At 40.8% G+C, this 25,740-nt stretch overlaps 1 protein-coding gene across 2 annotated transcripts in view; it reads right to left on the bottom strand.

The window, feature by feature from the left end:
• Positions 1-25,740, bottom strand: part of vsnl1a (visinin-like 1a) — a 40,497-nt gene that overhangs the window by 10,511 nt on the left and 4,246 nt on the right. For both annotated transcript variants that reach the window (XM_028605299.1, XM_028605298.1), the window contains exon 3: positions 20,223-20,389. In XM_028605299.1, coding sequence (XP_028461100.1) covers positions 20,223-20,384 — 162 coding nt within the window. In that variant the 5' untranslated portion in view covers positions 20,385-20,389. The remainder of the gene's footprint in view (positions 1-20,222; positions 20,390-25,740) is intronic.

Below are 25,740 nucleotides of genomic sequence, written 5' to 3'. Positions count from 1 at the left end.
GACTGAACAGACTCAAGTCGCACATCAAAGAATGGAATAAAAAAGAATAGCATGGAATAAAATAAAATAACACACATCTGAGCGGTACAGATAATAAACATTTATGGTCTAAAGCCTATTAATATTCCCACTCATGAAGCACAGAAGGTCCCCTCTCCTCGTTGCAGGTCCTACAGGACACTCTGCGCTGCCGCTAATGTTATCAACAGTATGTGGCAGGTTTGCCACTAACTATTCATCTTCCCAGCATGCAAGCACAGGTTTTAGCGGTCAGCCTGGGACTGTAATTTGTCCTATAAAGTGCTCGAGGTCTGTATTTTCCCATTAGCGATACACTTAAAAATACGGCTGTAACAGTCATAACATAATTGTCTAATCGAAATTTCTTTACATATTTGCAGTTTCTTTGTTTAACCGCAATTGATTGCTAACATTAGTCCTAAGGTCCTAAGGGGTAGGACTGTTGATGGTCATTGTTGATTCTGTTTCAATGTGCCAAATTGTAATTATATAAGTGATTATTGGTCGGGCCGTTGAGCTAAAGCTATGCTAGCGGCGGCTGTCACTTGTTGCCAAAGCAACTCCAAACATCCTGGGCTGTGGCCGTCTCAAGCTGGTCTTATGCTGCGTTCCAGACACAATTTTTAGCCCGTAAGTTACGACTTCAAGTCATGACTCACAACTTGTTAGCGTTCCAGTTCCAGTTTCTAGCTAGCGTTAGCTAGCGGTTACCTAACGTTGACATTAGCTAGCACTAGCTGATACTAGCGATTTCTAGTCGCTGACATATTTTGGGCTTGATTTAATAAATATAACCTGTAGTAGTACACAATCGTATGTGTATTGTTTTGATAATGTGCGGAATTACTTTACTTTGCCTATTTATGTCTATTTATTTCTATTTCTCACCGTTAATCACCGGTGCCTGTACAGCATCAACAGGGGTCGCCAAAACTGTAACTGGTAGTACAATGATCTGGTACGAGTTCACGAGTGACTGCCGTTCCAGGGCACTTTCACGGGTAGAAGGTTGTGAAAACACGGGTTACGGATTGCCTGAAACGCAGCATTAAGCCAGAGAAATTGAACATTCTGGTGTTGCCTTGTTGGGCAAAATGTTACATTATCAAAAGATGTATGCTGTGATTCATTCAAAACTTTAATCTGTTTAAAAAAGTAATTTAAATTTGACTGAAAGGTAACAGTTATATTGTTAATCCCAATTATTTTTGAGACGATTCATTGCATAGCAACATTTGGAATTGTTACAGCTCTACTAAAAAAAATTAGGCTTTCACTTTGACTTGTTTCTTGAAGATTTTCCGTCTTTCCACTGTGGCACCAGAGGGCTGTGTAAATAATGCCTTATGTTTCATGCATCTCTTTGCTAACATTGTCACATGCAGTCAAGCCTGTGTGGAGGTACACACTAGCAGGACCTTGGCGTGACAGCACTGGCTGTCGCTGCATATGGCTGTTTACATTGCTTCATCAAAGCATCACTTAGATGCTACTTCACTGAGCAGAACACAACACAAGAGGCACAGAGAGAAAGAGAAAATACAAGCATAATCCATGGCTGGGGTATTTACAGTGTGTGTGTGTGTGTGTGTGTGTGTGTGTGTGTGTGTCTGTGTGAGAGAGACGGAGCCTGCATGTGCTCTTACATAAACCCTCAGTGACATGCCAAGCAGCAACATAAACTTAGCCAGCGCACTGCTGTAGCTGCTACTGCTTCCAAGCCTCCAGGGTAGGGCTGGGCAATATATCAATATTATATCGATATTCGTGATACAAGATTAGATATCGTCTTAGATTTTGGATATCATTATATCCTAATATAACACAAGTGTTGTCTTTTTCTGTTTTTAAAGGCTGCATTACAGTAAAGTGATGTAATTTTCTGAACTTACCAGACTGTTCCAGTTCTTTTATTATTTGCCTTTACCCACCGAGTCATTATATCCACATTACTGATGATTATTTGCCAAAAAAATCATTGTGTAAATATTTTGTGAAAGCACCAATAACAACTACAATATCGAGGTCTTTGGTCTAAAATATCGTGATATTTGATTTTCTCCATGTCGCTCAGCTCTACTCCAGGGTCTGCACAATTAGAAAAAAACAAAACAAACACACACACACACACACACACACACACACACACACACACACACACACGTTCTCTCAATCTCCTCTTCACTGTAATGCATTTTTAATCATCCCCATTGTTATTCTCAGGTGGGTGCCTGCTGTGATAGCTGTGTGTCACCAAAGGTAAGCAAGTTAGCAGTAATTTATCAATGAGAATATTTCTAACAACAACCGCTAATTGTTCTAAACTTATTACAGCAGATCATGTTTTAATTTTTGCAAAAGAGTATGGAACAGTCAGGAGCAGCCAAGCGACAGGCTCCACATATCCAGCTTCTCAGCAAGGTAACCAACTTAAGTGTCCTGTCCCTTATGTTTGTTTGGCTGCACTTTAAACAGATACACCAGTTGCTACTCTGTTGTATTTCCGACAAAGTAGCTGTTCAAGAAGTATTTGCTGTAGTACTAAACCGCACTGTTACCACAGTAGCCCTGGGTGCACCAAATCAACCAGGAATATCTTAAAGAGTAACTTGACACTAAATCTACTTTTTGAGTTAGTAGCTTACATGTACAATCACTATTACACTATCAATTGATTCTAAACAGAACAACAGAAGTTATTTTCCTCTTTCCTAGACCCCCCAAAACATCTATGAAAAATCACGACATATCCCGGGACACTCCGCCCCTCAACTACGACGCAATGTCACGTTGAATTTGTGGTGGGGCCGTGTTGAAGCTAAAACGGGATATGTTCTCATATGTGCTCATTGAATTCTCTTGGCAATATTTGGTTCCTATTACCTTAACTTAAGGCTACATTCACGCAAGGTCAGCAGAATGGGAAGAACAGAAAACACACCCCTTATTCCGACTTGGGTGTGTTCAAGCATTATTCCAAGGTGTTGACACTAGATAAAGAGCCTAAATTAGCTACTTTTCTTGTGTTACCTATTTGGAGCAGTTCGATGCCAAGTGAAACCAGATAAAAACAAACCATGTATATATTAATAAGTTAGCTGGATCGATTGTATTAGGGTTCATTTTGGATTTTATTTTCATGTAGCTGCCAGCGGCGATGCAGTTGCAGCCATTCTGCCAACAGTTTGTTGACATGTCTCTAGTTCTTTTTCACCAAGTGGGAGATATCCCCTCCTTAAATTCCCGGTCTCCTTAACGTCTTTCCCCACTCGACTGCTTAATTTGTAATTTGGTTTAAACAATATGATGTGAAAGCAGACTGTCGACACAATCAAAGATGCTACAGTGAGACAGTGACAGGCATCTGTCTCTCTGGCTACTGTGGTGTAATCAGACTGCATTAAAACACGTCTGACCTTTGTTTATGGTCAAGGTCTGTAAGATTGCTTTGGTTTGGAGAAATGAGCCTTTGATTCAGTGAGACAACAGGCTTTTAAGAAGAGGGGCCACTTGATTAAAACATAAACCACACGAATGATAAGTACTGGTTATGTGTGTGTGTGTGTGTGTGTGTGTGTGTGTGTGTGTGTGTGTGTGTGTGTTTGACACAACATGCAAAGCATATAGTAGATCGACTAAAAGGATATTCAATCTGCTTCGGAAGGCTCACTTTAAATCCCTGCTGTCTACCATGACTGATTGTGTGCAGCTGATTCTTGGAGTGCACAAAATCATCATCATCATCTTCATCATCATCATCATTCAGCTTGTCATTTAATAGTAATTTGATCGTGATTTAACTGGGGTTGCAAAACACCCATTTAGCAACACTAATGCTGCATGAGAAGTGTAAATGACAGCACAACAGCAGATGGCACTATTGAGTGTGGAAATGTATTCCATGCCTCAGGGGAAGGTGAGGAGAATAGTTATTTGGCATTGAGGAAAGAATGACTAAAGGAGAAAAAGAGCGAGAAAAGGCTGCAAACAGAGGTAAATACATCGGACTACATACATAGCAGTATTCCTATCAATACCCCTGATCAGTAGCTATCCATTATGGTGCTCAAACAGGCTAAAAAAAAACGGTTATTGTGAACCTTTAAGTACAAAAAAATTTCATATGTAGCGTATACCACCAGTGCCATTTTTCTGACTTTTTCAATACCGACTCGGATCTAAATCAGATACAGAAAAGCAGCCAAGCAGGGCAGGGGTCAGAGTGTGACTCACTGCTGGCTGCCAGGTTTGGCAGGTAGACCTGAGGACTACCCTCTGCTTCTTGTGACGCAACACAAAGCGAGCGAGACACAATAACAAAGAGAAAGGGAGGACTCGCTTGCTTTATCTTCCCTTGCCAGTGGTGTGTCCAGAATGGCTGGCCGTCAAAGTGCTTGGCAAGATAAATCCACAGCAGCTTGTGCAGTTTGAAGCCACCTTTTGAAAAGCTCATAATTGGCCCGCGTGCCTCTCCCACTCAGCAGGGCCAAAAGACAGCGCCAGAGAGGAAGGGAGGAAGAAGAAAAAGGGAGAGCGAGATGTAGCGAGAGAATAACCCAACAATAACAACCTCCTTCCCATTTTCGTTAGATGTCGACAGTATGGTTCATTATTTACATTCTACATGGCTCATCAAACCTTTTTTTCCTCAAGCATAAACTCATCATTCATGGCAGCTCATTCATGTCTGACCTTCTGCGTGTGTGCGTGTGTATGAAAAAACTCGTCTGAATGTGCATGCAAACAATGTGCTTGTACTCCCTGCTGAATGATATTTCAATCTGACTTAGAGAGAGCTAAAACACCCACAACATGTCAAAATAGTGTATGTCATCTCTCTCACATTTGATTCCATTTTATTATTAAAGTCAAGGATCTAAATTCAATGTGCATTTGTTCTAACTCTGAGGTGCATGTAAATATAGATATATCTGTATTTTGACACAAGGACATGAAGGTCTGACTGCTGTGAGTAATTAGCAGTGTTCTGATGTTGTTGTCCAGTGTATTCATGTGTTCCATTAAGATGATCAGTATCAACCTTTCTATTTCCCATTCTCTCTATCCACTTCCCACACTTCTTTCCAACTAGCTAACTTCATCCACACACTCTCGTTAGAGCGCAGGATGAAAGCACATTGCTATCGCCAGATGAGTATCAACTTTGTTCGGCTCATTTTCTGTGACGTTAATGCTAATTCCACCATCCTTTCAGCCTACTATTACAAAATAAAATCACAAGATAGCATGATTGGAAAAATTGGTCATATTCTGCATGAAAACAGTTAAGGCCATAAGCTAAATTAATTCAATAAATTGGGTTTAGTGGTGCATTCAAAACAACTCCACTTGAACACAGCATACCTTTAGGTATTAGGATATTTTTTAGGGCTTTTTCCTTTATTTAGAACAGCTGAAGATAGACAGGAAATGGGAGAGAGAGGGGGGATGACAACATACATACAGCAAAGGGCCTCAGGTTAGTCACAGTCACAACTTGCAGCCTGAGCTATAATGATACATTTATTCTAAAATATTCATCACCACCAAAGCAAAAAACAACTGATTTCAATGCTGATGCAGTACATAATATTACCAACTGCTTCTGTTTTTTTGTGGTTGTGTTCAGATTTGCCTTTATAATCAAATGCTTTTGATCAACTGTATTTGGAAAAACAAGCTCCCTGTATAACCTTATTTGGGAATCTGGCACCCATTACTATCTGACACACTGTAGCCATGGGGAGTGGAATTGAAATGTTGCTGAGAGTTGCTTAGAGACCCTTAACATAACCATAAATGGATTTAAACAACTTTACTAATGTGTTTATCTACTAATGGGTTTTAAGAAGTCCACCATTGTCCCTGTAACCAATATTCCAAAGCATTCTGTATGAATACAGCCCAGAAGCACATACCTTCACCATCATGGAGTGCTTTGAGCGTTTAGTCAAATGCTACGTTTACACGTGGCCGGCTATTTTCATAAATGGACATTTCACCCTCTCCGTTTTCAAAAATAACATTGTGCACACCTGTCAGTGTTCAGAAAAATGTTCGTTTACACGTACCCATGTACATATGCTGTCAAGAGCATGCCAAACCTGTAGGTGGCAGTGTAACGAGAAGCTCAAGCCCACGTTAGCCAATCAGAATCAGAAATAGCAACAACAGCAACAAATCACTTCCTCTTTCTCTTTTGAACATGGCACCATGCATCGCGTCAGCGTCAGCTGCCTAAACCTCAGTTTTTCTCAGTTTACATGTAAATGTGCAAACAAAGTTTTCCAAAAATCTCCACTCTGGCCGGAGTTTTTAGAAAGAATCGTTTTCAGAGGCAAATTCTCTGTTTGCGTGTAAACGAAGGGCACAAACGAAGGGAAATATCTCAGTTTTTCAAAATAACCATGTACGTGTAAACGTACCACCTCCCTCCCTGACTCACTGGACCCACTACAATTTACATACATGCCTAACAGATCAACTGACGACGCCATCTCCCTCGCCCTCCCCCACCTAGACCAGAGGAACATGTGAATGCTTTTCGCAGACTATAGTTCAGCATTCAACACCATTGTGCCCATCAAGCTCGTCACCAAGCTCAGAGACCTAGGACTCAACACCGCCCTCTGTGATTGGATCCTGAGCTTCCTGATGGGCAGACCCCAGACAGTGGGGATTGGCTCCACCACACCCTCCACCCTGACCCCCAACACCGGCACCCCCCAGGGCTGCATGCTCAGCCCTCTTCTGCACTCCTTGTTTACACATGACTGCGTGACCACACACAGCTCCAACACCATCATAGAGTTTGCTGACGACACGACCGGCATCTGCTTGATCATCGACGGCAATAGGACAGGCTCTGACCTCTCTCTCTCTCTCTCTCTCTCTCTCTCTCTATATATATATATATATATATATACTATTACTGTCTTGAACGCGTTATATTACCTTATTTCACATTTTTTTATGTATTATATATACCTATATTAGATTCTTATTTAGTTTTTTTTACTTGATCTCCTGTTTCACACAAATTTAATTAGCATTGTTGGAGGGAGCCTGAGACCCAAGATTTTCAGTGAAAACGATTGCTTCTGTAATTGTTGTGCATCTGATGATAAAAATAACTTGACACTTGAAACTTGAGCTGTTCAAATCATATAGATGCAGTTATGACACCATGTGAACTGTGACAAGAGCTGTAATGTTGCTTGTATCATTTTGTGGCGAAACAAGTCTTTGGCTCTAATCGCACTAATGGTTTCCCTTCCATAACTGTCCTGTTTTTCTGGCCTTCAGTTTTGAGAAACGCTTCAATCCGTCAGGCAGTTTAGTCATTTAGTTATGCTGATCGAACAGCTGGGTCAGTGAGGACAAATGACAAAACTGCAAAGAACAAAATCTGTCTGTCTGCACTGACTCTCAGAATGTTAATAGGCAGACAGTTATAATAAGTGGTCTATTGCTGTGACTTCAGTATTGTTAATATTGTGCACATCTGAAGATAGCAGTGTATAAACTTTTTCAGACTGTTTCACAGCTGTTTCTCTGAATGTGTCAAAAAATAAATGTTACTTGGCTTTGGCAAACAGGCCTGATGCTTAAACTCAAGAGAGCATACGAATGGGAAAGCGAGTGAGACTGATTATGCTGAGAGAACTAAAACTTACCTTTACTTAGTAAATATTCAAGTATGAGGCAGAACGGCAGAAGCACAGGCACAGAACAGTCAAAATGAAAGTGGACCCAGTGTTGAACCGTGAGGAACACCTTGATAGTGTTATTTGTTTTACATTTAACTATATTTTTGGCAGGCTGGCCAAGAAACTGCTCATAACTCCCTGTAAAACTATCATCATTAGGTCATCCCAAACTAATTTTTACATTTCTGTTTCTGTACAGAAAAAACAAACAATTTAATTTATGAATTAGTAATATTTAATCTCTAATATATTTAAAGGTGTTGAGAGGTGTTTTTTTCTTTTTTATTTTGTAGAGAACCAGGCTAGCTTTTGACCCCTGTTTTCACTCTTTATGCTAACTTAATCCAACTGTCTCCATGCTGTAGATTCATATTTAGTGTACAGACATGAGAGTCATTTTGATAGTCTCATCGGACTCTTTGCAAAAAGTGAATAAATATACTTTTTTTTTAATTCAACAGGATATTAGATAGAGAGAAAGACACAGAGACAGGAAGCTTAATAGACAAATCAAAAGCTGGCAGCAACAAATGAGAATGAATACAAATGGAAAGATATAGAGAGACAAACCAAGAGAGCAAATGTGAGACACAATATAAGGAGAGCAGGAGAGAAAGAAAGGGAAAGCCAGGCTCCTAACCTAATAATGCTCTACTCCAATGCACTACAAGCTGGGAAGAGGGTCACTCCATTGATTAACAATGCCTATTCTATTTAGAGACTACTTTGACAAAAGCAAGATGATCTGACTTGACCTTCAGTGCATATTTGAAAACACAACAATGGTTGCGTCCAAAATCACAAACCCTACACTACATACTCAATATGTATACTATCGTTCAACATACAATTGCATTGTGGGATATTTATGCAGGCGTAGAGTCCAGTGTTTGCATAATGTAATATTTCACTGCGAATAGTATGCAATTCATGTACTACTGGTTTCATACTAAGATTTTGGACATACTAAAAAATCTCACATAGCAAGTTAGTATGGAATATCGGACGCAACCAATATCTTTGCATAATTTTTTTAACCATCATTCCCAATGCCAATTGTCAGAAATAACAAGTTAATGCATAGATTTCTGTCAAAGGTAACACAGATTTATTTACTTTTTTACTTCATTTACTGTATGGGGACAGATCATGCTTACTGCCGTGCTAGTCCCCCCCCCTCCAAAGGCCCAATCTGAGCCAGGAAAAACTCTGTTAAGGCACTCACTAACTTCCCTTTTTGTCTTCTCACACTGCAGCAGCAGCAGCAGCAGCAGCAGCAGTAACTCGCTATAAGTTGCTGAATAATTAAATAACAACTTCAAAGGATAACATTTTACTGGAATTATAACTGACAAATAAAATTGATTGTTTGAAGGTCCGAAGTGAGACATTGCCATTGTCAGAGACCATTATTATAAATGCAACCATCCATTTGTTTCCTTCTCTCTGTGTCTATTTCCATCCTCTGAGTGAATGTATGTGTCTGTTTCTCTGTTACAGATGATGAATGAATCTTGTCTGCAAACACTGTCACTAAGAGCCCTATTTTAACGATCTTAAACGCAAGTATCAAACGTGAAACGCAAATCTAAAATGGGTTGGTCTGAAGTAGCTAGGTGTGGTTTGGGCATAACGTGCAATAAACCAATCAGAGCGTCATCTCACATTCCCTTTAAGAGCAGGTGCGCTTGTTCCATGGAAGATTGCTATTATGACGGCGCATGCCAGCGGGAGCTGTCTGACTTTTTGAGGACTGTACTGTAAAGTGCCTCCTGACCTATCCAAACACCTGAAGCGCAGTGATATTTTTTCCTTGTAATTATGTATGGTTTGCAAAAATGGGAACTGCTGCGTCCGTGTATATGAGAGAAGCAAAGTGTATGCGCGTTGTGCGCACGCTACATTATGGCCAAGCATGCGCCGCTAAAATAGCATCTGAATAATGCGCCACTGACTTTAGACTAGCGCAACTGACTTTAGACCAGGTTTTTCCTGGTCTGTGGCAGAATTATTTTCTGCAACTACAAAATAGCACCAGGGAACGTTTGCGCCTGAACATGCCTCCTCTTTTCGCTGAACCGCCCCCGGGAGCGCAAATACATTCTCTAATTTACCGACGTGGGTCTGTGGAGGGAAAAGTCCGCTGTGCGTCGGGTGCAAAATAGGAATGATACATGCGTCGGTGTACAAAGGCAATTGCGCTGGGTGCAAGATAGGGCCCTAACACTCAGCAATTAACACCAATTTTCTGTTCTGAAAGACAGGAGAAAATTCACAGTGGTTGTTTTTGTGAAAATTATAGTCTGCTTATTCAGTGTCAGATTCCCCTCCCTCTATGCTTTCTAAACATTGTAAACTAGTCACTATCATTATGAGTGAGTCATTTTGTCCAGAGTTTATCATTACCATTTGTCTCTCAACTTTTGTTGGGATTGTTTTTATATTTAAGTACATTGTAACTCATAAAAAAGAAGTCTTAATAAGTGAACAGTATTTCTAAATCACATAAACAGAATTTCTTGCCTTTCAGGAGACAATATGTGCAGCGTTCAGCTCTGTGTGTGTGTGTGTGTGTGTGTGTGTGTGTGTGTGTGTGTGTGTGTGTGTGTGTGCCTGTTCTGTGACAACGATGGAGAATGACATCAGAGCTTCTGAGATGACAAAAACTATTTTTAGTGTATGGCAGCCACAAGCCCACTTGGACAGAGAGGAAGAGAGGTTAGACAGGAAGTGGGTGAAGCGAGAGATGGGAGAATAAAAGCGAAGGATGAGAAAGGAGGTTGGAAAGAGAAAGAGTAAGGTAGTGAGAGTGAGGTTGCCGCATTATTATGCCACTTTCCAGTGTGAAGGGACACCACTTTAGTTTTTTTTCTCAGACTGTAACATAGTTCATTGACTTTCATTCAAATCAAATCATGATTTTAAGAGCCAGTTCAGCACATATTTGTGCTTGGTACATTGTTTGTGTTTACACATTATATATGTTCTGATATCATAGAAGTAGTTCTAGAATAGTTGTATGTATGTTTTAAAAGGTAAATTATGGGTGGACTAAGCTTATGTTTATATTTTATAGTACTCTTTCTTTAATTGCTAGTATACATGTACATATACATGTATCTTTATTTACGACGTTTGTGGCTTGTAGAGAGTAAATTTGCAAATTTGGATCAAAACAAGTTTAGACTATTTTATATTGTGTACTGTTAATGGGATTGAAACATCCAAGGTAGTAATGGGCTTGCCTGATAATGCCTATATAGCTCTAGGATGGGATGGAATTAACTGCCTGCCATGATTTTGAGATCTGAATCTTTAAATAAAGCCCTCCTCGGCAGCATTGTTCCCCGCCCGGCACGGATGGCAGCCATATTTGGACCATATCGGTACATCTCTTACTCCAAGCACATGATGTAGTCGTTTGTATTGAGCTTGCACACTGACCTTTTTTTTTTTCCTTTAATTTTATGGGGAGGGCTATAAGGCACGGGGGTTTATCCGCCATGTTTTGCCCTGTGTTATGTCGCTATACTGTTGGTGTACTGACATGTTTGTACGCATTATATATAAAACTGAAAATAAAATATTCAAAAAAAAGATCGTTCCCATCCATCCTTCTCAGTGGCCTCTTTTCGGCGTTAATCGGGATTTCAAATTCTATTTCGGGGTGCGTTTGACCTTCGGCGGCAGGAGCAGCCTGTGTATTTTTAATCATGTCTCGAGGCGCTTTGCTGGATCCTGGATTTTCTTCTTGTAGAACCTCCTCACGATAGCACTGACGCATCATTGAGCAAACTGAGGTGTTGTTTTCGTTCCCTCGTCGTTCCTCTGTCAGAGGGGAAAACTATTGGTCCTGCCACATGCCTCGACTTTCTCGGCATCACGCTCGATTCCGTCGGCATGGAAGCGTCTCTCGCGCTCGACAAATTGCAGCGAATCCGCGGAATCGCTGCGTCTTTTTCAACTGCAGTTAAAACTAAATACTAAACGCCAGTCGCTTTCCCTTCTCGGGCATCTAAACTTCGCCATGCGCGTTATCCCTCAAGGGCGCTCCTTCATTTCCTGGTTACTGGATACGGTATCCTCTGTCCCTCTTTTGCATGATTTTGTGTATCTCGATGACGGCTGCCGCTATGATCTGCGGTCTCACCTTCTCGAGTTTTGATATGGCATTACCTTCTTTTATGGCGAGCTGGTGCATTCCTCCGACTCAATGCAGTTTTTCACAGACGCTGCCCCTTCCGCGGGTTTCGTTTTTTTTTCCCAAGGCCAGTGGTTCGCAGGCCACTGGCCTCCCACTTTTTCCCAGTTTGACTCGTCAGCCCTGCACGAGATTTACCCCATTTCTGTAGCCTGTCATGTTTGGGGCAAGCATTGGAAGTGTATCACAGTTTTGTGTGATAATCAAGCATTTGTCAGCATCACTAATAAAGGGTGCTCTACGTGTGAAAAGATCATGCCTTTCATGAGACGCATCACATGGTCTGCTGTCATGCAAAACGTCATCATCACTGCCCGTCACGTCTCGTTTTCAATTTCAGACTTTTCGGAGCCTCTGCCCGGCAGCCAGCCCCATACCTGTAACTCTTCCCTCTCTTCAAGAGCTAGCGCTGCACTAAATCTAAATCCCCTTCAGTGTTATCTAGACTCTGCTAGGATATATATGAATAAAGGTTTAGCTGCATCCACTCTAAAAACTTATGATTTTGCCTGGCATACATTCGCTTTATTTTGTGTATCTATTGGTGTAGCACTAAAACACGTTATAAAACCCAATATTTGTGCATTTATTTGTTATTGTACCGATACTCGCCATTTTAAACTGCAGTATACTCGCGGGTTGATTACTGGTATACAGTTTAACATCAAGTGTTACAATTCATCTTTCTCGAGCCTCTTTTCAAATCAGGCTATTAAATTGCTTTTGAAAGGCATCTCTAAAACCCATCCTTCCCCGGACCTGAGGCAGCCGATTACACTCGGCGTTTTACATAGATTGGTGCTGACTCTCAGAGCAGCCGTTTTTTCATCATATATGATGCTTTTCTCAGATGTGGCGAATTTACTACCCCCTCAAAATCTTTCAACCCCGATAGAGATATCACCTTCTCCGATCTGGCTTTTCATTCTCAGCATTACGGTTTAAACACTTAAGCATTCTAAGCGCGGGGGCGCTTGTCCTGTAATCGTTGCCCGCACAGACACACTTTTTTGCCCTTTTAAAGCCATGATAAAATACCTTATGCTAAGGCCTCATACTGGCTCCCTCGCTCCTTTGTTTCTCGCTCAGGGATTTCCCCTGTCAAAAGGTTGGTTTAGCCATCATTTGAAGATAGTTCTTATCAAGTCTAACATTTCACCTCAGCATTATTCGGGCCATTCCATTCCTTTGGGCTGCTACTGCTGCGGCAAATCAAGGTATCTCTCATACTTCACTGCAAAAACTGGGTCGCTGGTCATCCTCTGCCTACTCATCCTACATTCGTTCCGATGTCAACGATGTCCTCGTTAACCAAAGATCCCTAAAGCCGTAATTTTCGGTAAGCATGCATATAACTGGTGGGGGTGAGGAGTTTCCTGCTCAGTCCGCATTTTATCGTTCTGTAACGTATTCAAGCTGCCTTAGATTGCTGGTCAGATTGCTAATACCGGCCGCTGGGCGATGAAATTCAATCTACCCGCTACGCCTAAGAAATTAATACTGGCCACTGCGCAGATGAAATAATACCGGCTGCTGCGCCGGTGACATTGATACTGCCGTTACACCGAGGACATTATTACTGGGTGCTGCGATGACGACTATCGGCGCTGTGCCGAGGATAACTTCTATTAGATCGAATTTATTTGCCCTCATGTTTACCGGGTGAGTAGCCTCACCGGCGGAGATGCAGAGTTTATTTCGCCTTATGTTCGCGGCATGCATCACCACACCGGCCGAAATGCGAATTCTTGTTTTTCCGTTTTGGGGGTTGAATCACTATACTGTATCTCTCTTTACAGATCCGTGTAGCCCTTTAAGGTAAGTATATTTTTCTTTCACGTTTTCAAATCACTAATTCTCGTCACGTTTTTTGGGGGAATATGTCTGGCTTCTGTACGCCTTTAAATAGTTTTAATGATGGAGTCTAATCCCCAAAGACTCTGTACATTTCATATTATGATTATTTACAATAAATATTTGCATATCTGCAACAAAGTCTCTCCTGACTGAATTCTTTGTGGCAGCCACTGCAGAGGCATAGATCCACTGTTTTGGCACATCTATCTAAATCATTACAAAAGTATTTTTCAAATAATTAAAACTCAATTTCCATGTCTATATGCTGCATCTCTATACTTCTCTTCTTGTCAGTCTTTTGTGTCCTGTGATCAGGCGACATACGTTTCCTCACAGAAACAGGCTGTTGGCCAGATGATGTCAGTGTCAGTCTGTCGCTCCATTTACCTTCCTATCATTCTGTCTGGGGCGATAGGCGCACACACACACACACACACACACACACACACACACACACACACACACACCCGTCAACAGTAAAAAGCCTTGAGGCTATGCAAGCAAGATGCAACAGAGCGGAATCCATCCATATATCTACATTCAGGTCAGCATCTGTGTGTGTGTGTGTGTGTGTGTGTGTGTGTGTGTGTGTGTGTGTGTGTGTGTGTGTGTGTCACAACAAAGCTTCCAATCTATAGCAAGTCCACCCTGTCTAAAGCAACAAGCCAGGAGTTAAAATGTTCATATTTTTCATTTCAAAATGTCACATTCCTTTCCCAACCTTATGTTTGATGATACGAACCAACCAATGACAACTGAATTGCAAGGCATAATAAAATAAATTTTCTTCCAGACCTCCACAGAAATCATGACATCACCTGTAAATTTAAAGTGGCAATATCACACTGGTTTCCCGCGGCTTCTCTTTTTCTGTATTTCTCCATAGAAACAACAACAGAGTAATATGAGTAGAAGACATAGAAAGTTGCTGTATGTAGCTAACTCATCACACTAACAGCAACAGAACACCAACTGACAGGAGACCAACATTATTGCTCATTTCATGTATAATATCTTACAGGGATATTCAATTATAACATCATGTTCTGAACAAAAAGAATGAATGATGTTTTGTGGATGTGTATGGATCACCATGTTAAATGTGTGTTCACGGCTATATGTGAGTGTGGCTGCTGTCTCTGCATGCGTCAAGCTAAAAAACAAAACAAATCCAGTGACAAAATCTATCACCTTAACTCATCTCAGGGAGTGTCATTATCCTGTTACAAATGGCTCCCAGAGAGGCTGGGGTGTCAGGGATGAGACATTTCACACGCTGTGGCATGCAAGCGCTACAGTGTGACTTGTCACGGAGGCCTCTCGTCCGTTTTTTTTTTTACATCCCTGGCTGGCATTGGCAATGCCACGGAAAATGAAAAACCCACCAGGAGGTCATATTAATGATCCTGCATAGTTTGACAAGGATTTATGAATAATGGCGCTCCGCTCGAAAAGCAAAAATCAAGACAGACACAGCGTCGTTACGCCGAACGTGCAGGTGAATATTAAGTGTCAAGTGATTTTTAATAGATACATTAACATTTTCTTGTTCTTAACTTGGTACGACAAAGAAATTGGGACTGTATGAAAAACTAAAACAAACACAGTGAGTCTGGAAACACAGCTACCAATTCCCTGTCAGTGGAACTTCTAAAGTAAAGAAAAAAAGAATCTCTGAGTTATTGCGAATAACTAGTCCCTATGTCCCCCAAGCCTCTAGCACCGTCTATTTTGGGTAGAATTGCGGATGAATTTTGCAGTGTGACCGGACCTGTACACATTACAAGACGCAAAAGATGTGCAGTTTTTTTCTTTTCTTCACACAAACAATACCAATTCAATTAAATGAAAAGCCTTGGTAGATTACTTTTTCCTACTCTACAAGATACAAACTTAATAAATCAATCTATTCAGCCACAGTGAGAGATTACTGATCATTTAAATGTAAAATGTGCATTTAAATGAGCTGTTTAATTTAAATTGACATCACCGATGGGCATTTATATTGCGTTATTATCATCCGGACACCATTTCAACTACTTCAAATTTGACAATCTTAATTTCTATATCCATTTAGGCAGCATTTTGAATCCAGCAATTGATCAAGAGTAATTCGTCAATTATATATAAGCAATCCGACTGTTTGAAAGATCTGAGATTTATTACTTTTAATGAGTTCTTTTATAATTACATACCAAGTAATGCATGCCCCCCAAATTCTGGGGATACAAAGAAGTACTGTAGACTATATGCTACACCACAGCATCAAATATGAATATCACAGACTGCCCCGAGATACGCACACCTATTATTTCCAGCCGACATGCTACACCTGCTCCCTCTCCCTTTTGTCTGTTTCTTCCTCTCTTCCTGTTCTTTGATGCATCTCCCTCTCAGCTCTCCGTCTTTATCACTTTCTCTTCCTCCGTCTCCCTTTTCACAGCCTAAGAGATGATTACCTCCACAGAGGCAGTGGGCATTAGAGGAGAAAAAAGACAAAGCGAGAGAACACAGGCTTCAGCCAAAGCAGTACGTTAAGTCCAGGCAGGCAGCCGAGTGGAGGTAACACTGTATTTAGCACCCTGGCCGGGAAAAGGCTTTTGGACAACTGTCGCAGGTGCAGATCTGTGCAATAGTGGGGAGATCTGACAGCTTTGGGACGAGTGGCGGCGTGTAGTAAAAATAAAGGTCTGGGTGCACGGCACAGGTGTAAGTCGAACCCTGCCTATGTCATGCATGCGTGCACAGCGAGGACACAGACTCTCACACATGCATGTTCACACACAACTCCTCTTGTAGATTTCTCTTTCTTTAATGACTAATAAATAATGTATACATACTTTATTACACTTCGCTTACTTTTCCCATCCTTAACCCTCTGTGTTTCTCACTTTCAACAGACGCAAACAAACTGTTCTGCACCCCCCCCTTCCCCCCCCCCCGCCACACACACACACACACACACACACAAACACAAACACACACATACTTACAGAAACACACACACAAACAGAGTCACTCTTCACAGGAACAATCTGTCCCGTTTATGTGAGGTCGCAGCCGACCGTTTTTCCACTTATCAGCTCTCTGGATTTAAATAAAGCCCTATCACTGATAAACTGTTGCCTAGAAACACAATAGGATGCATCAATAACGGGATTTAACCCAGAAGCCTACAAGACCCCTTTAGATCTGAGCTGTGTTGTCCCTCTTTGTGCGTCTGCAGATTTCCCTGTCTCTGTTGCTCATATGCTCTGGTATTATGCTGTAAAGAGATTTTAAGGGATATTCCATCCAATTTCTTTTGTGTTTCAATCCCTCTAGTATTATCTCATTTCCCAGGAGTCCAAGTTGTTTTTGTATTTGGATTTTGATGCTTTTTTGTCGGTTACGGTTTTAAGGTTTAGGTTTGTAATCATGGCAGCGATACTTTCACTTATTTCTGATGATTTCCCTTCCGGCCTCAGCTGATGCATGAGCGCCGATGACATTTGGAGGAAGTGCACCCATGACCTCAGTGCCCAGGCGCGCCTTATGTAACGGCAGCTCCCTCTGGTTATGAGGCATTTCCTGGCACCAGTGATAAAAGATGAATGCCTATTCTTACACTACTCACAGCGCTTTCTTCCATGAGAACTCTTGGGAAGTTAAAGCATACAGTACAAAAGGACACAAGATGCTGACATCAGCCTGATGTAAGACGAAATAGGGACATACAGTATTATTATATATACAGATTATTACGAATCAGAATCGGTTCCATCCAGCGCAGTTGGTACATGGGTTTAACTTTGTTTTGCAAGCTTATTAATTGCGCTGTATGATAATATAAATACACTTAATGTACTGTAAGTCCTTTGTATTATGCTTTATGTAAGAGGTGGCCGCCTCAAATTCCATTCCCCTTTTACCAAAACCCAACCAGGTCGGGTTTTATACTAATTAATAAAGTAACAGTTTTGAGAGTATCAAAGTCACAGTCAGGGCTTCCTGTAGGTAGATGGTTTCATTTTATTAATTAATTTAAGTTCAGTAGGTCACAGCTGAGGTTAAACATAATAAAAATAAATAATAAAAAATTATGCATGTTTTAGAATTAGCAGCAGAGAGTATTAGTTAGTAGTAGAAGCACTCAGTCGTAGTGAATATATTCACTATATTCATAACCACTTATTGAGCTTTTTAATCACAATTTCCCTTTCATTATGAGATCATCACTGTTTCCATGAAAGTGTCCCTGCCTGTTTCATAAGACTAAATGAATAAATTATGGAATAAATTCACACTACCCCGTATGAGATATGGTATGCTAAATATTAGCATGAGAAGATAATCATCTGAGTGCCTTTGATATCTGCCTCTCTGTTGGTTTTCTGCCCAGATACAGGCATGGCGAATGGGAACATGGCAGGATGCCTGCTCAAATCTTGCAGGGTTTCTAATGGGATTGCAATTCCCCTCGGTGGTTTCTGTGGTGATTCAGAATGTATTCATGTGACCCTAAACCAACCCTGTTAATATGCATTGTGGGAAAACCCACTGCGAATGCCTTTTGTTAAATTGCAAATAATTGACACTGATGTTGCGATACTATTACTAATGCTACTGTTGCATTTTCTCTATTACTTCTACAACTACTATCAGTGTTACTGCTACCATTAGGACTATTACTCTGGTTACAAATACTACGACGGACTCAACCTTGCCACTTTTGTTACGTTCAGTTAAACTACACCATCACTAAAAACGGTTCTGCAGTTCCCCCCCTATTGTTTTGGTTTACCGCACCCATGACTCTGTTTTAGTTCACTCTCACCGCACTCATCAACTATGTTTTCAATTCAATTCAATTTTATTTATAGTATCAAATCATAACAAGAGTTATCTCAAGACACTTTACAGATAGAGTAGGTCTAGACCACACTCTATAATTTACAAAGACCCAACAATTCCAGTAATTCCCTTAAGACCTCGGACAGACCCAGGCTCTTGGTAGGCGGTGTCTGACGGTGCCGGTTGGGGGTGTGATGAACAGTGGCTATTATAGTCACAATAAAGATAATGGAACTGTGACTAGAAATAGTAGTTATAGCAGTTCATGGTGTAGCAGGGCACTGCAGGGTGTTACAGGGGGTAGCAGGGCACTGCAGGGCATAGCAGGGCACTGCAGGACGTAGCAGGGCGTTTTGTTTTCAGTGAAAGAGGTGTGATACATCTACCCTACGCTACCCGCCCAGCACCAAACAGCAGGCGGACAAAGTTAGCAACTAGTTACGGGTACATAGTGGAGCATTTAGTCGCTAAAGAGCCAAATGTTTCAAACGGGAGTTGGTGGAGACCAAAACAGAGCTAAAGGGAGAATGAATATTGGACTTACTGTATTTGTGCCACGGGCCATGACACTTTATATTAATTCTTACAATTATCTGTTTCTCTACTGGATGTGTAAATGAGCAAACTGTTTGCTAACACGCTAACCATACAGTGATAACATGTCAACTTTGTATTTACAGCTTGTTCCACAACCCCACGTGGCCAAATAAATTCAAATTAATGCAGCTTTAAACACATTTCAGTCTACTACTATACAATAGTTTTGTATATTAAAATTACGTACATACAAAATGTGTATTTTGTATTTATTCAACTACATTTGTATAAATGTATAATTTCAAAGTAATGTCTTGAAAAATAAACCATTCACTTACCATCAATACAATACAAAAATGTTAGCTTTTGGTAGAACATCGATTTAACCACCATCAGAATATGTTAACTACTATATAATAAGTCCAGCAGCATTTTATGAAAAATCATCTTTTCTGTTCTAGGAACGCTTTCTCTTGTTCTCTTGTTCTCCTCTTCTGAACTTTATTCTATCCCACCCCAATGTTAGTTGCTAAACATCTACTTCCTTATTGACCTCCAGTCAGATCAACTCAGAGGTACATGATCTGTGTGCCCATAGACTATAAAAAATAATGGACTGAGCTTCCGGGTCTGAAAAGTGAAGCCGATGCAGAAGTGGCTTAAACCTGCATTCTATCTCAGTTCCAGCAGGGGGCGACTCCACTGGTTGAATAAAGAAGTGTAAAAGCCTTGTGTAACTTTGACCCTCTCACTCTGTGTTTTCACTTCATCAAAGTTAATTGGAACATTTTGGTAGCCTAAAACATGTCTTGTTCCGCGTTGACAAATTGACAAACTCGATGCTTTAAAAAACGTCAGTCTACAAACCAATGGGTGACGTTACTGCTGCAGTATTTTTACAGTCTATGTGCGGGCTCTGAGTTTGTGTGTGTGTGTGTGTGTGTGTGTGTGTGTGTGTGTGTGTGTGTGTGTGTGTGTGTGTGTGGCGGGCATGTACAAATGAGTGCTGAAGCATACGGTATGTGTGTGATCCATCAACTGAAAGTACACGAGTGGAGTCTCACCTTGACATACAGCTGCTGGAACTCCTCCAGGTTGAGGCGGCCCGTGGGACAGTCCTTCAGGAAACCCTTGTACCACTGCTTCAGCTCATGCTCGTTAAACTCTGTGTTCTTCACCAGATCCTCCATCACTTCAGGGGTCAGCTTGCTGTTCTGTTTCCCCATTTTGCCTACAAAAAGGGCACAGACACACACATACAAAATAAAGGATTTTAGGCACATTTCAGTTAATACTGAATGCAAAGAAGTGCCTCTTTATAAAGTACATCTTATAAACCTAAAAGTAGGGAGGGTGTTTGGAAAAGTGATTTGTAAAGGCTGAAAGCAGAGATTTACAGAGAATTGTGAAAGTGCAAACCAATGCTCAATCTAAAAATAAAAACAATAAAGATAAAAAACTTTAAAACAAAGTTATGAGGGACAGAAAATCAGTCCTCTACTGTAATTTATTCTTGACTAATAGGGTCAGTTTGTAACACATGCAACTTTTCTTTTCAGTCTTCTTTGATCAGCTGCTTGTCCTAGTTTTGTTTGTTTGTTGTGGTTTAAATTTGAAAGGAACGCTGAACCTTAAAATCCTTCCTGTGTTTTTGCACTACAATAATAAACTGTATTTGATAGAAATGTGGATTGTGGGACTGATAGCCCCCACCCTCACACTGAACAACGTCAACCACCATTGTTCTGCTCATCTACCTCATGTCATTTCAATCCTACAATTACAATATTGTTAATATATTACCATTGCACTGATCTGCCTTGCACTGTACTCTATTGATTGATATTGCACTATTCCTTCCCTCTCTTTTGTATATTTTTTGTAAAATTGTAAATTCTATTTTATTGTCATACTGTACACTATTTTTTATATTCTTACCGTCATCTTTGTTTTTATTCTTAATATGTTAAGTGTTAAGAGCAAAGATTACCGGAGTCAAATTCCTTGTTTGTCTACGCAAACCTGGCTGATTCTGATGACAACTATTGTACTAGGTTTGACCCTTTCTCCAAAAAAACTATTTAAAAAAAATTAGCCCTTTGCCCCACCTTATAAAATGTTATTTTTTTTCAAAAAGCTTTTTAAAAAAAAGGCGCCTCCCTAGGGAGGTGTTCCAGGCACGTCCAGCTGGGAGGAGGCCTCGGGGAAGACCCAGGACTAGGTGGAGGGATTATATCTCCAACCTGGCCTGGGGAACGCCGGGATCCCCAGTCGGAGCTGGTTAATGTTGCTCAGGAAAGGGAAGTTTGGGGTCCCCTGCTGGAGCTGCTCCCCCCGCGACCCGACACCGGATAAGCGGACGAAGATGGATGGATGGATGGATGGATTTTTAAGCTTTTTCTTATTCTAGCTATATACTTTCCAAATGGTGAGTACCTCACTTTCAAATAAAACTCTTTGGAATTTGGAAAGGGCAATGATGACATCTTAAAGTAGTTGGCCCTCTGTGACGTTTTAGAAGTACTGAAGTGTGTTTTGGTGTTTAATGTCCCTTCACTTCTCCACTGCAGCTGTTTGCACCCAGCTGCCTCTGTGAAAAGCTGATGCATCTGCACAGTGCTGATGTTGCCACTTTATGGCCTTGATTAGTTCATTAACCAACCCGTAATCATCATAATTTTCTAAAGATGGGTTAGCGTTGCGAACATTTCTACTATTAATCTCTGCTGAGATGTTTTATTAGACCTCTTAAGCTTTCTAAAGACCAAGGGGAAATACAGGGTAGCAACCGTGTGTGTGGTGCCAATCTGTCTCGGGGAAAGGAGACCCAGGCAAGCATCCAAGAGGTGCTGCAGTGGTATACTGAGCCTCGCCATGCTGCATTGGTTTTTGCAGAGCTCCATCTAAAGATGCTCCTTTTTTTGAAAGCATACCACAAGTTCTGAGATTGACAGACGATGCATCACTTTGCTACCTTTTTTTCGAATGCCATTGTTACAGTGACGCTGTGTGGTATGCAGGGACTGTCATGGAAACGTTCCCTGTGATGCTTTCAAAGAAGCTCCAACATCCAACTCTGAAGCTTACTGCCAAACGGCAACCTTTCTACCGCAATACATTACTGTAGTCACATTTTTAAAAGCTTTCCAGTTTGCCAATTCTTAATTTTCATTGCTTGATTGCGTCACAACATAGTTCAGGAGTAGGGCTGAATGATTTTGGAAAATAATCTAATTGTGATTTTTTTTCACCAATATTGCGATTGCGTTTTAATATGTGATTATCTTTTAAGCTCTTTGTCTTCTGTATTATTCAACAAAGACAAGCAATAAATCATTGTTTAGTATGAACAACACAAGATTAGATAGATTAAATTGTCGTAGATGGCTTTGTGTGTTTTTCTTAAGTGCTGATACAGGTTCGTAGTGTTACGCCGTGAGGTAGAAACGTTAGCAAGACAGGTTTTGCACAATACCTGAAGCTGCGCATCATCTTCTTTTTTTTAAACCAAAATAGTCCCACACGAGTGACATACATATTTGGGACTAAAGTTTCTGTAGAGCCTGAGGCTATTGTACAACAACAGGTCAAGGTATGGCGTAGCGTCAGCGTGCCAAGTTGATGCTTTCTCTGCGGAGTGCAGACTGCTTTGCTCTCGCGAGTCACATGACCAAATCGCAGCCTTTGCGATTAAGAAATTGCGTTTTAACATATCACGATATCATTGCAAATGTGATTAATCGTTCAGCCCTATTCAGGAGTACACCGCATTCCGGCAGCCAAGTGTCATGAATTAGGGTTAGGGGTGTGTGATGTGACGATATCAGATCGGGAACAATTAAAATGTCTCCACGATTTGCCTTTACAGAGAGATGGCTATATCGTGCTACAGTGCACGTTCAGCAGTGGTTCCCCTGCATACGGTGCAGCGGCGCTGCTAAACGATTAGCTCGGCTGCTATATACAGTACAAATCTCCCAAAATATCATGATAAATATCTGGAAAAAGTAACTGATTAGTATTAAAAGAAACTTTAAATTGTTTAATTTGAGAGCCGACTTTGGTGTGGTGTTCTGTTACCTTGTAGGGCTATATTTCTTTAAATATGGACATCTTTTTGTTTGTACTGTTCAGTAACTTGCAGAATAGTCTTAAAAACATACATGGAAAAGAATTGTGGTAAGATCATGGATCGTGATCCTGCATGAAAAAAAAAATCCTGATCTTTGTGTCCTATTGCCCACACCTACTCTAGATGTCAAACTGTCTTGAACACACCATCAAGGTAGGTTTCCCCAAATGCTCCCTGCTCTGAATTCCATTACTACAGATCAACTAGGCCATACAAATACAGTACAGATGTTGATGTTTACTGTAGTTAAATAAATGGAAACCAATAGTTCAGTGTAAGGTAGAATATCAAAATCAAATGTAAAGTATACTTGGCACACTGGTAAGTGATGAAGATTATTCATTTACTAGCTTCAACAGTTCAACATTTTGGCAAATACCCTTATTTGCTTTCTTGATGAAGGTTAGATGAGAAAATCGATAGCACTCTTCTGAGAGTCAAATCAATCTCATCTAAACTTTGGCAAGAACCTAAATAAATGTATTTCCCAAAATTCAGAACTATTTGTTTGAGCTTCTATCAGGGTGGAATTGGCCAGAGATAGGGTTTGTATTGTTTTATTATGACAGAGATCTCTCTCTCTCTCTCTTTTTCATACAGACCTCAATATACACAGGGGTCAAATTATTTTAGGAAGTGAAATGGAGTGTGAGGAAGCTCTGTGTGCATCTGTAGGTATAATTTAGATGTCTACATTGTTGGTGTAGAGAGAAAACAGTGGAGAGAGTGACACATCAATCAGAAAAGTTATCCTTGGTGAATTGAGAAGAAAAATGAAAATAAATTCCTCATTTCATGAAGACCCCTCAGAAACTTCCCAAGCAGTTCAGACAGTCCCTGCGCCACAATTTGGAAAACATTTTGTCTGAGGAAGATAGATATACCGTACAATACCCTGCAATCCAATTCTGAAAATTGCTTTTAGCCAGCCATAGCATGACCCAAGTTCACCAAGGACAGGGTTTCCCCCGGTGTACCGCAAGCTTGGTGGCCCGCCGGGCCTACATTTCCCCCCACCAGGCCTAAGCCACTGGGAATTATTTTCATTATTCATATATTCATTAAAAGAATAAACAATCCCATTAAGTTTAATAGATTATGGGAGGTGGAGATGAGAATCCACACTTTTACCGAAAAATGTCACTTCTGGCACGTCCTTGATGAATTTATTAGGGATAGGCAACATTCCCATGCCTTCCCAAATACAAGAAAATAATAATGTCCCAGCTTAGGAAGCATTGATATCAAAACTGACCCCATAGAAGGAGGAAACTTGTGAGGAGGCAATACTCGTGACACAGCTTATGCAATATGAGTACACAAACATGTTCAGATAAAAACCTTGTATCTTTTAAATAGGAGCTTTTCAAGCGCATTGGCAAAGCTGCTTTGTGTTTATGTGAACCGTTGGGCATTCTAAGTGCATTCACTTGTTTCTGAAAAGGAGAGGAAGTTGTACAATTCTCATTCATAACTGACCATGTGACCCTTCAACAGCAGTTGGCTATGTGAATGTGTTCAGAGATTCTCAACGTGGATTGTATAAATACCTTACAGGGCTTTTTTTTTCTCCAAATGACAAACACGTGGCAGTCCAATTTGTCTAGCATTCAGAATAGGGCCGGGTAATAAAAACAGAAACGGATCGTGATAAAAACCACCTCCGGCTAGAGGGAAGAAGATCAGTGAGAAGCTGAAGTGGGCTGAGGACCTGATGCTCGGATCAGATTCTGTAAATGCTATTGAACAACAGTTTTCAGCCCTTAAAGGTCCCATGACATGGTGCTCTTTGGATGCTTTTATATAGACCTTAGTGGTCCCCTAATACTGTATCTGAAGTCTCTTTTATATAGACCTTAGTGGTCCCCTAATACTGTACCTGAAGTCTCTTTTATATAGACCTTAGTGGTCCCCTAATACTGTATCTGAAGTCTCTTTTATATAGACCTTAGAGGTCCCCTAATACTGTATCTGAAGTCTCTTTTATATAGACCTTAGTGGTCCCCTAATACTGTACCTGAAGTCTCTTTTATATAGACCTTAGTGGTCCCCTAATACTGTATCTGAAGTCTCTTTTATATAGACCTTAGTGGTCCCCTAATACTGTATCTGAAGTCTCTTTTATATAGGCCTTAGTGGTCCCCTAATACTGTATCTGAAGTCTCTTTTATATAGGCCTTAGTGGTCCCCTAATACTGTATCTGAAGTCTCGTTTATATAGACCTTAGTGGTCCCCTAATACTGTATCTAAAGTCTCTTTCCCAATATTCAGCTTTGGTGCAGAATTACAGCCACTAGAGCCAGTCCCACAATGAGCTTTCCTTAGGATGTGCCATTTCTGTATCTGAAGCTATTGAGGAGGAGAGAGGGGGGGGGGCAAGATGGAGGGTGGGGGTGTGGCCTTGACCAACTGCCACTTTTCTCGTTTGAAAGCCATGTCTCTTTCTCAT

The sequence above is a fragment of the Perca flavescens genome, chromosome 18 (assembly GCF_004354835.1).
Source record: "Perca flavescens isolate YP-PL-M2 chromosome 18, PFLA_1.0, whole genome shotgun sequence".
Taxonomy (NCBI): Eukaryota; Metazoa; Chordata; class Actinopteri; order Perciformes; family Percidae; genus Perca; species Perca flavescens.
The sequence above is the reverse complement of the archived record's forward strand: the minus strand, read 5'-3'. Positions and strand labels throughout refer to the sequence as shown.